The sequence below is a fragment of the Crocodylus porosus genome, unplaced genomic scaffold (assembly GCF_001723895.1).
Source record: "Crocodylus porosus isolate Cpor-Errol unplaced genomic scaffold, CroPor_comp1, whole genome shotgun sequence".
NCBI classification, from domain to species: Eukaryota; Metazoa; Chordata; order Crocodylia; family Crocodylidae; genus Crocodylus; species Crocodylus porosus.
In genome coordinates, this window is record NW_017728907.1 from 29777770 (window position 1) to 29788483 (window position 10714).

Below are 10714 nucleotides of genomic sequence, written 5' to 3' on the forward strand. Positions count from 1 at the left end.
TGGGTGTCTTTACGTGGAGGTTAGACAAATACCTTGCTGGGGTCGTTTGACCCCAGTACTCTTTCCTGCCATGGCAGGGGGTTGGACTAGATGATCTACTCAGGTCCCTTCTGACCCTAGAAACTATGAAACTATGGTGTGTAGCCCTCGGCTAGACAGAAGTGGAACAGCCCTGATTTAGGTTACTGGGGACAGGGGTGTTCCTAGTGGATCATTTCATGGGGAATTGCTTCCATCCTTAGACTTACAAAGCTAAAGGATAGCCAAGGCCGTTAGCAGTTCCCATCGGGTTTGTCTACACATGCAATTAATGCAAAGCAATACATTCTGGAGCAGTTTGATCCAGAGTAAACTACTTCCAGGTGCAGCATCTACATGTGTGCCTGGAACAGCAGCAGCTTGAGTGGCTTGGGCTGGCAAGGGGAATGGGGTGTCAGCCCTGGGATCTGGGTAATGGCATTGGGAAGTGGAGGGGCTGGCTGGGGCACAAGGGTTTTGAAAGTGTGGAGATGTGTAGCTAGGCTGCAGGCAGGAATCTGGGCCCTGGCTGACTGGGCGGAGCAGGTGCAATTTAAACCTGTGGTCAGTATCTACACGTGCATTTTTAATTCCAGTAAATCACCCCAGTATAAGAGTACTGTGTTTTCTGTGGCCTACCACCATTGGACATGTAGATGGTGATGCTTTACTTCACAGCTAATCAATCTATTCTGCAGTAAAGCACGTGTCGACATGGCAACTGACAACAATAGGGCTTTGTGTCCTGTCACTCGTGCCATTTGCTCCTACAATTGGACCCCAGGCTTGTTGACCTTTAGTGAATATTCCTGAGTCTCTATTCACTTTGTAGGTTAAGTGTGTGTGCATGTGTTCCTTTTTAAAATGGGAGGTAAGAGGATTTCTTGAATGCTGTTGATAGTGTTGGAGTGAAGTTTTAGTTGTGATAGTCCAGGTAACATGCAAAAGGCAAGGATTTTTTTTTTTTTTAATATCACTCTCAAAATCCTTGCTTCTTAAATGCTGTTGATATTAGTTCCTGATCTGAGGAAATGTTTAATGGTACTGAGATTTTTTTGCTGCAAGTACTTTTTAGGATGTGAAATAGCCACATATATTTTACTGATGTGACCACCTCTCAAGGCTTAGAAGGGTCAGTCTCCATGCTTTTAAAGAAACTTTAGCCTCCTTTGCTGAGACTACTTACAAAGCAGATGGGCCACATCCAGACAAGTGTGGCTGTTTGCTTCCTTGGGGACAAATAGCGGCACACTGTGCTTGTCCCCAGGGAGCACCCATTCAACATGCACTCTGGCGTGTGGCCGGTTAACCAGGTGGGGTTGGGGAGGCTGGGGCCAGAAACTGCTGGCCCCAGAAGCCTGCCTTTACAGTACTGGGGGCTGTGGGGAGCTGCAGCTGTGGCGTTCCTGCAGTTGGGAGCCTGGTTGGTAGCTGGGGCATGGCTGCTACATGTGCCACCACACTTTTTTTTTTTTTTTTTTTTTGGTGCGAGGTTTGGTGTGGTGTTTTGTTTTGGTTTTGTTTTGTTTTGTTTTTTTTGACCCTGGGAGATCCCAGGGTCAAAAAAACCCTCTGTGCTGCAAAGTAGCAGCATGGGGAATGCCTGCATGTGTGGTGCTGCAGACAGGTCTGTGATACCCCATACTGCATGTCCACAGTTGTCTGAACATGGCTTTAGAGGCAACAGTAGGACTAGTTTTTATGATTTTTGGGAATTTTTCCATTGAATTATGGCATGAAACCACCAACCTCTTTCCATGTAGGTTGCTTAGCTGTAAGATGACATGATCTTTTGATTTCCCTTGATTTTTGTTAGATTTGAACAAGTGAACTTCTTAAAGATGAAATATCATTACTAGTCCCAGGATTACTTTAGCTTTTGTTTGATTTATTATGGCACATACATTCTAGTAAGGAATCTGGTTTCCGAGATGATTTTAGGACTAACCTTTATTATGTCTTCAGCTGTTCTCTCAACTGATTTAAGTTTCTTTAAAATTGCTGCTTCATTAGCTGAGATTTTCATTTCTTCTTTTTCCAGAGCTTCAATTTCTTTCTCAAGTCTACAAGCAAAATACGTTTGATTTTTCTAGTAAAAGAATATAGCTTAAAAAATACAATTACATATAGAGTCCAATCCCCATGGAGATATTGATGTCCCTGATTCCTTTCAAGCTGAAACAAGTTCTATGCTTATTGTAAATCAACTGACTTCTATGCACTTGCTCTTCACTTACCTTGCTGTGAAATCAGAATAACGCTCCTTGTATTTGCAGCAAAATGTGCAAATGTGTAGTGTTTGTCACTAATATCTTAAGAGAAAATTGGCTATAGCAGATTAGTGTACACTGGTAGAGCTTACTTTTTTAGAAGGACTTGGCCGGGGTGGGGGACACTTTAGAAAATTTGTTCCAAGGTGAAGAAATCACTCTTTCATGCATTACAACTAAGGTGGTATATACCTTCATGTAATAGTGCTGCATGATATTTTGCTAGTTTATAGATAATTGGGTGAATGTGTGTTCACACTTTCGTTTTGTTCTGACAGTGTTTTTTCCCATGGTCTAGATGATCACGATCAACGAGGTTGGTAAACTATACAGTCACTTGTGACTATTATAATTAAAGGGCCAGACGGTGCTATTGATAGACATAATGGGCACGTCTAGACAAGTGCTCACGTGAGTTTCCCTGGAGACGAATAGCAGCGGCACATAGTTGTGCCATTGCTACTTGTCCCTGGGGAACACCTTTGGCATGTGACAAATTGACACAGGTGGGGTAAGGAAGGCTGGGACCAGTACCTGGACTGGCCCCAGCAGCCATACCTGGAGTCCTGAGGGCCTTCCAGAGCTCCAGCAGCAGTGATCTAGGTGAACAAAGCCTGGCCGACAGCCCAAGTGTAACACTGGCTTGTCAGGCTCTGGTTTTGGGCAGTGCACACTGCTGCTGTGTGCACTGCCCTGCTTTTTTGACACCAGGAGATCCTGGTGCCAAAAAAAAAAAAAAAAAATCGCTGTGCTGCAAATTTAGCAGTACAGCAAATGCCTGCATGTGCAGCGCATGCAGTTAGCGGCACTCCAGATGGGTCTGTAGTGCTGCAAACCACACTTGCACGCTCATGGGGATGCACCCACTGAGTGTTTTATATTATACCCTATCTGATTCTGGGTGGCCTAACTGCAGAAAGAGGCTACTCTGTGGGTGGCCGTGGTGATTTCCAAACAAAGGAGGAAGGTACAGGGAGTTGGCACCCTTGAAAACATTCATTCCTGCTAGCTGGCCCGTGGTGGAACTGAGATTAAGAGCTTCTATGCCAAGTTTTGAAATGCATCTACAAGTAACTGGTTCACATAGGATTTAAATAAATACAAAGTGACAAGATTATTTTTCTTCAGTGCAGTTATTTCCTATTGGAAAATAATTATTGCTGCAACTAAAAACCATAATAGTGATGCTAATAGTGTGTTATTTTGTACTAGAGGCCAGGATTCTTATGGTCATTTTCTTTTATTAGACCAGTTTGTATAATTCGGATAGAATTAGACAAGCTTTTTACATGTGAGACATTCTTCATCGGGTACTAGCATTTAGTGGTTCCCAGCAAGGTGGGAGCACAGATTACTCAACCATTTAACTGAGTAATTGCCAGAAACAGTCACCCATGTACAAAAGCTCCTTGGTACTTTGGAACTCAAAACTTTGCCTCTTTCTAATTGCATTTGTTTGGGGTTGTGAGCAGCTGATCCCCAGTTATTGTAGCTTCTGCAGATGCAAACTATAACATTGCTCCTTTTAGATGTTGATACATGTAAGTGCATGTACAAGTTTGGAAGTCTACGTTTTGAAGGTTGAGATTTCAAGATTTACCTTCTGTAATATGGATGAAACAGTGCATGAGGCGCATGGATGTTATTGAGGTGTTTTACTTTTGAAAAATAAAGATGAAACAAATGTGCCACACCTAAAACACCACTGGTACAAATAGGGATCTACAGTTATACCCACAGTAACTTTAGCATGTTACTCAATTTTAAAAACAAAAACCTCCTCCTTGATGCATGTCCTTTAGTATTATGGCTCAGTATTAGTGTGCTTTCTGAAGGAAGTGCTGGATCTGCATCTCTGAAACTACCGGTTTCAGAAGAACAGTAGTAATACCAGACATGCTGATTCAGTTCACTAAGGACAGGCAGCTTGGAAGGATGAAGAATATTCACAATATTTTTTTACATGAATTGAAGCTGTGCAGAATGATCAGTGGTGGCCCTTGCTGGCCAGTTTGCAAGAAAATCTTGGTAGTATAGATGAACAGAACATATGACAAAAGAGTATTAACAACATTTACTTTCTGAACTTTCCTGCCAATGGGTGAGGCTTCCTGCAATGAGAAGATAATTTTTTGGCATCCACTCATTAAAGGAAGATGTTTTGGGTCACATGTAGAAGTTTTTTGGGTTAGGCTAAGAAGATTACTTACCCTAACCCTAAATACTACTTTGTTTTGCAAGAAGTACACGCCCCAAGTTCCATAAATATCTAATATAATTCATTTGACTTTTTATCATAAAATGGTGTTTCAGGAACTTCTCTCTCTCCAGATTTTAATACTAGGAACCGGAAATAGATTGCTTGCAAATGGTGTTGGTTGGCTGTTTCCTTTTAAAGCTTTTATCATAACTGGAAACAAAGATTTAAAATGCAGCAAGGACTGCTCATTTTGTCCTATGCATTTCTTGTCACTAATTTGTATGAATTCTTTGTGTCTTTGTATAGTTATAAGAAGTTGGAGAAGTTAATTATTGTATGCTGTTGTATGTTACTGTATATTTAGAGCTGGTCCAAAATTTTCAACAACTTCCATTTTGTCAGAACTGAAACATTATTTGCATGTAAATATATTGGCAACTATTTTCATTGGGAAGGATTTTCAGGTCCAGGATGGAATATCTGATGATGGATATAGACATTAGGGCTGTGCGAAGCTTCGGGTGCTGATTCAATTCGCAGGAGATTCAGCCCAATTTGGTGGCTGAATCTCCAAATCTGAACTGAATCAGGGGACCAATAAAAAGTTCCAAATTGATTTGAAGCTCTCCGAATCTTTGAAAAAGATTCGGAGAGCTTCGATGATTTGGGCAATCCCCACCCACCACAGCACGGACTCAGTTGGTAAGTAGGTGCCGGGGGAGGAGGGGCTCGAGGACCATGGGGGGGATCCCTGCCAGGCCTCATCCCCTGCCTACTCCTCCAGCCCCCACCATGGGTGTCCCACCTGCCTCAGCTGCCAGCACTTTAAGTAGCTGCCCTGCCCAGGCCCAGGACCCCCATGGCTGCCTTGCCCGCCCCGGCTCCCAGTTATTTAAAAAAAAATCCCCAACTAATTGGGTGCTGCCAAGTGGGGGTGGGGGCGAGTGGGGGCGATACCTGCTGCCCCCCACTGCCCAAACTGCATGGGGGGCTCTGCCACGGGCACCCTGACCCCCCCCATTGCTGCCACACCCACCCCAGCTCTGGCACTTTAAGGAAAAAACCCCTGGGACTCGCTGTTCTTGCAGTGGCCTCAGGGCTTCAGGGGGCTCATGCAGAGCACCCCACATGGTGGGGGGGCAGTGGGGATTGCCCCTTGTGAAGCAGGAACTGGTCAGTCTGGGTTTTTTTGGCTTTTTAATCCTTAAAGGGCTGGAGCTGGGATGGACAGGGCAGCCATGAGGCAGGGAGTGACAGTAGTCAGGGGCTTGTGAAGAACTCACCGTGCAGTTTGGGCAGTGGGGATCTCCTTCCTCTTTTTTTTTTTTTTTCAAAGTGCCAGAAGCTGTGGCAGGCGGGGCAGCCATTTCCAAGCTGGGAGTGCGTGCAGGGGATGGGCCTGGGAGATTTGGAGAATCAGCAGCGGCCATATCAATTCAGGACAGTGATTCGGATCATTGAATCGAGTCGCTGTCCCCCCATTCAGTTGAATCCAAAGCGAATACTAGTCGCTTTGCACAGGCCTAATAGACGCATCCACTAATTTGAGGCAGTCACCAGGGATGAGGAGAGTCTGATTTGAACATCTGTTCTCCCCAGTCCGCAGCAGCAGCTTGAATGGGGTCTTCGATATCCCAAGTTAGTGCCCTAACCGCTAACTGTCATTCATCAGTTTTTCCAGTTTGAGATTGTTCTATTTTTAATTAAAAAGGGAAGTTAAATGAACCAGACCAAGAAAGTGATCCTATAGTTCAGTACGAGCACTAACCCAGGATGTGGGTGACCCAGATCCAAGTATTTACTTTGAATCCAAGACAGCAGGGGCTTAAATCTGGGTGTTGGGGGTCTCTCATCAAGCCTGTCCTGCTGGACCAAGCACTTGGGTTATCATACCTGCCCCTGATTCCTGGCAATGTGACTGCCTCCATTTTCTGCTATGGGATTGGCTGCTCAAAATGCCACTCACCCTTTTTAGCACATCTGCAGTTTCAGGCTGCAGGCATGCTTTCATACAGCCTCACTCTGTTTTGGCAAGCCTCATGTTCACTGTCTTCTCTGGTTCTCTTGGCTCCTGACTCGGTTTCTGCTTTTTCCTGACCCTGATCTCAGATCTCCCCTGAAATTTGGTACTGGCTGTCTGAGCCCTGGTTTTTGATCTGGGCTCACGTCTTGGGCTATGTCTCTCAAATATCCCCTCTCAGCTTCCCTGGAATTTAGTCCTTGCATTTTCTGCCCCTCCAGCCCAGACTCCAACCCAACACTTGGGTAATCGGTGCCCCCACCTTGCTGATCTAGGTTTTCCTAGTAGCTTAGTGCAGGCCTGGCTGCCTATATTCCAGCCGAACCCTCATGCTGGGTGAGCCCCTTGACTTGCCTGGCTACTGGGTAGCTTTCCTCCCTTTTAAAAAACAAAAAATCGTGGAAGGACTCATTTTCATTCCAATGTAGAACACAGATTTAAGCCCCCAAATGTTTTCCACAAACTACAGTGAGTTCTTCCAACCTGCATCAGAAAATGATGATGATAGGGCTGCAGCAACACCAGTTGACGTCATGGGTGCCTTCCCACTGACCCAAATAGGATTCAGATCAAGCTTTAAACCAATGAAATAATGAATAATGTTCTAAATAGATTAAGTACTGTACTACCAGCTCACTGAGGGTTAAAACTGATTTGATAGCCTAAACCTAGCTGCACATCAAATGTATCTTGTAAAACTCAGCATTAGTACTGGAAATCATTCTTACTTTTAAAGTAGTAGAGAGGCGGATTGAGAGCTAGTTTGTAGAGGAATATTACTCATCTCCGTGTGAAGTCTAACCCTGCTACACTTTACATGTATTATACAATTAATGGGTTAATCACACAAAATTTAGACCAGCCACAAGTGCAAAGCAATTATCACACAATAAAAATGACTATCCAGGCATAGTTGGTTGGCTATAAAAAGAGCCAACCAACTATAAAGTAGTACTTGAAAACAACTCTATAGCTGGTTTCTATCCCGCTTTAATTTGAACATGTAGCAGGGCCCTAACTGGTCTGTGGTTCTACTTAAACAAGTAGCTTTGTAACCTTGTGGCATTAGGATGCTATGTGGATTTTTTAAAGTAGCGGAGAGCTACCTTTTATCACTGAGTGCCCAAATAGAATCACATTTCTTAAAATTAATATACAGAGAAAGTGTCATATCAGGCTGAATAGGGAAAATCCATTATTACACGAAGAAACATGCCAAGAAACACCTTTTTGTTCATGCATGATGCCAGGATGCTCTAGGACCCTGATCAAAGTCTTTAGTTCTGAGGTTAAAACGATAAGGTGAAAGGAGAGAGAACCTTGCCGGTCTCTAACAGGGAAGGCCAATACAGTGTTCATAACAGACACTTGTGGTAGTTTTCTGTGCTGATTTAGAAAACCATAACATTGTGTAGTATATCTTTTTAAAGATGTATGTGAGTGTGACTTTATATTGATGGATCCTTGTATTAAAATATAATTTAGGGGATAAGCATACTGGACTAAAAAATAATCTTTTATTATGAGTTTATTTTGTAATCTGGACTTAAAAGATATTGGGAAAGGGTGGGAAGTTTGATGAATATGGTAAGCAAGAGAAAAATTCAGTAGTTTTATCTTAGGCCAGGAAAACTCATTGTTTCATTTTACAAACACCCACATCCATATCTTAAAGCTATGCAGAGCTGATTCAATGCCTATTGAACTCAATAGAAAGGTTTCCTTAGATTTCTGTGGGTAATGGATTTAGATTCAAAGGAACTGCTTTGTCACTTGTATGCGTATAAAATGTCTACTTTCAAAGATTCCTGTACACTTGCGCACAGAAATTTGTAGGGATGTCTTCCTTTGAATGTACTGGATGTGTCTTCCCATTTTTTCATACGCAGTTACCTGAAATAAGGTGGGGGGGGGGGAGTATACTATTTCTTGTTTTGGTTTTTAATTCAATTTTAGAATTTTGTACTGGGTATTTAAGTTTCTGCATACTTACCTTTTAGAAACTACATTTGTTTAAGATAAGTGTGAAAGTTATAGGTCACTTACCCTTGAGAGAATTATCCTTGGAGACTTTCACTACTTTGCACTGGTTTCAGGAGCACTGAAACTAGGCATATCTATCACTGTTAAAATGTCAAGTGGCTATTTGTCTGTCTGCCCTTGAATAATACGTATTGTTTGAGAGAGAGAATGGGAAATTATCAGGAGTAACCTGGAAACCTGGACCTCCAATTCAATCAATGACAGAGTCAAGAAAGTACACAGTATACAGCTGATTGTTGCTGTCCTTTGGTGGGGGGGAAGGGAGGCGTGGAGAAAAGAAAAAGAGCAAGGACGGCAGAATAAAAGGAACATGGATGCTTCTCTGAAAAGAGCCAGATTGAGAGGAAATGTCAGTTTAGTGAGCCCTTGCACATTTTGTGATGAGCCAACCGTTATGGAAGTTGCAGCTTCCATATCTAGCCTTAGCTTTCCTTTGCATGTTATATTTCAAACTGGCTGCATGGTGCCTAGCAACATTATATTGCTCGCTAATTTTTCTAATGAACTAATTCCATCAAGAAGGCATGCTATTTGCAGCCATATTGTAAAACTAAATGACAAATATGACTACAGGACTGCAGCCGGTTAGTACCCTCAGTTGTGAACTGGCTTTGTGCCTTGTAATTTCTAATATGCAAGCACAGTATTATCGGATGGATACTATGAATATTATTCCTGTCTGCAGCTAGTGCTGGACTGATTGTCTACAGTTTTAGTTCAGGCTACTGTTAATTGTTTGCCCTTGATACAAAGAACGGAACTTTCTCACTTGTCTAAAACAACAAAACTCCTTGTTGTGTACTTGGCTGATTTAAAAGCCACAGATTAACCCTATAAGGGATCCAAGAAAGAAATGCTTCAAAACAGAGACTCTGTAGCAGAGTGGGATGGTAACATCCGTGAAGTCAGTATAAACCTGCTTCCATTTGCAAACTTCTAAAGTACCTCTAGACCTCCAGCAATGGCAGACAGTCATTTTAGCTGGATAATGAAGAACAGCATGGATGGGGAGCATCATCACGAGTAGTTCATTCTGTGTTTGGGGAAAAAAAGTTTTTGTACTCCCTTCCCAATGCTTTTCTGTATGTATGAGGGTGGGACCATAGCACATCTCCTCTGGCCTGATTTTTTGCTGCTGTCAATGTTAGGTGGACTCTAGTTCCTTAGGCCATGGCTGTCACAGCTCTAGCCCATGGATCAGATCTGACCTATAAAGACCCATCATCCAGCCCCTGGTATTACACCTGGATCTGGAGTTGACCCACATGCTGAACTCTGGCCTTCTGGAACCTGTGCTGCATACAATGTTGATCCAGGACACATACCACATTCAGTGTTTACCCTGGCCAGTCTGGACCCATGCTGGATGCAGCAGCCCCTGCTCCCTCAGCTGCTCTAGGGTGGGCACCATTCAAAGTATGGGTCCTGGGCCAGCCAGAGCAGGTGTTGCATGTGACATGCATCATGGACTGGCCCTGCATAGGTCTCATATGCAGCATGGTCCCCAGCTGGCTTGAGTAAGTGTTGGGTCCAACATGTGCAGTGGTAAGGGGAGGGTCTGTTGGCCATGCACTGTTCATTCATGCCCCAGACCCTGCACCATTTATGTGGCTTGTGGGGCCAGATGAATTTGACACCCATGCCTTGGGCTCATATATGTGGACAGCTATGTGAGGTATAGCTTGCTTAGTGGAGGGACAGGGTTTTTTCACTTTGGCATATCCACACAGACTCAGCCATAACTTGACTCTAAAAGCAGGGGCTTTCACACAGATATAGTAGCCCTATGGTTTATTCTACATAGATTTTTTTCCCCTGACTTTGATCAAAATTAATTTCAGTTGTTAAATGGCAGTAGAATTTGATAATCACATGCTCTCAACAGCTAACACTATCTTAGTATATTCTTGTACTTCCTGCAGAATTATTCATTTCAGTTTCATTTCTGCTTGTGGTCTTGTGATGTCTTTGGGGATGAAATTATATTATGTTGGACCTTGGCCTGGCTAATTCTGACAGTGACAGAAATGGTGATGGCTCCTTCGGATTGCTTTTTTTTTTTTAAGATTCAGGTCAGTGTCGTGTTTTTTGTTTTGTTTTTTTGGTAGATTTTCATGCTGGACAGAAGCACCGATTCCTTTTTTCCTGTGCTCTTTCTTTTTG

At 43.1% G+C, this 10714-nt stretch overlaps 1 protein-coding gene across 1 annotated transcript in view; it reads right to left on the minus strand.

The window, feature by feature from the left end:
- The window catches only part of PALMD (palmdelphin), a 43635-nt gene that overhangs the window by 9699 nt on the left and 23222 nt on the right, over positions 1–10714 (minus strand). Inside the window, exon 4 of the mRNA XM_019531043.1 lies at positions 1967–2081. Within this exon, the coding sequence (XP_019386588.1) occupies positions 1967–2081 (115 nt within the window). The remainder of the gene's footprint in view (positions 1–1966; positions 2082–10714) is intronic.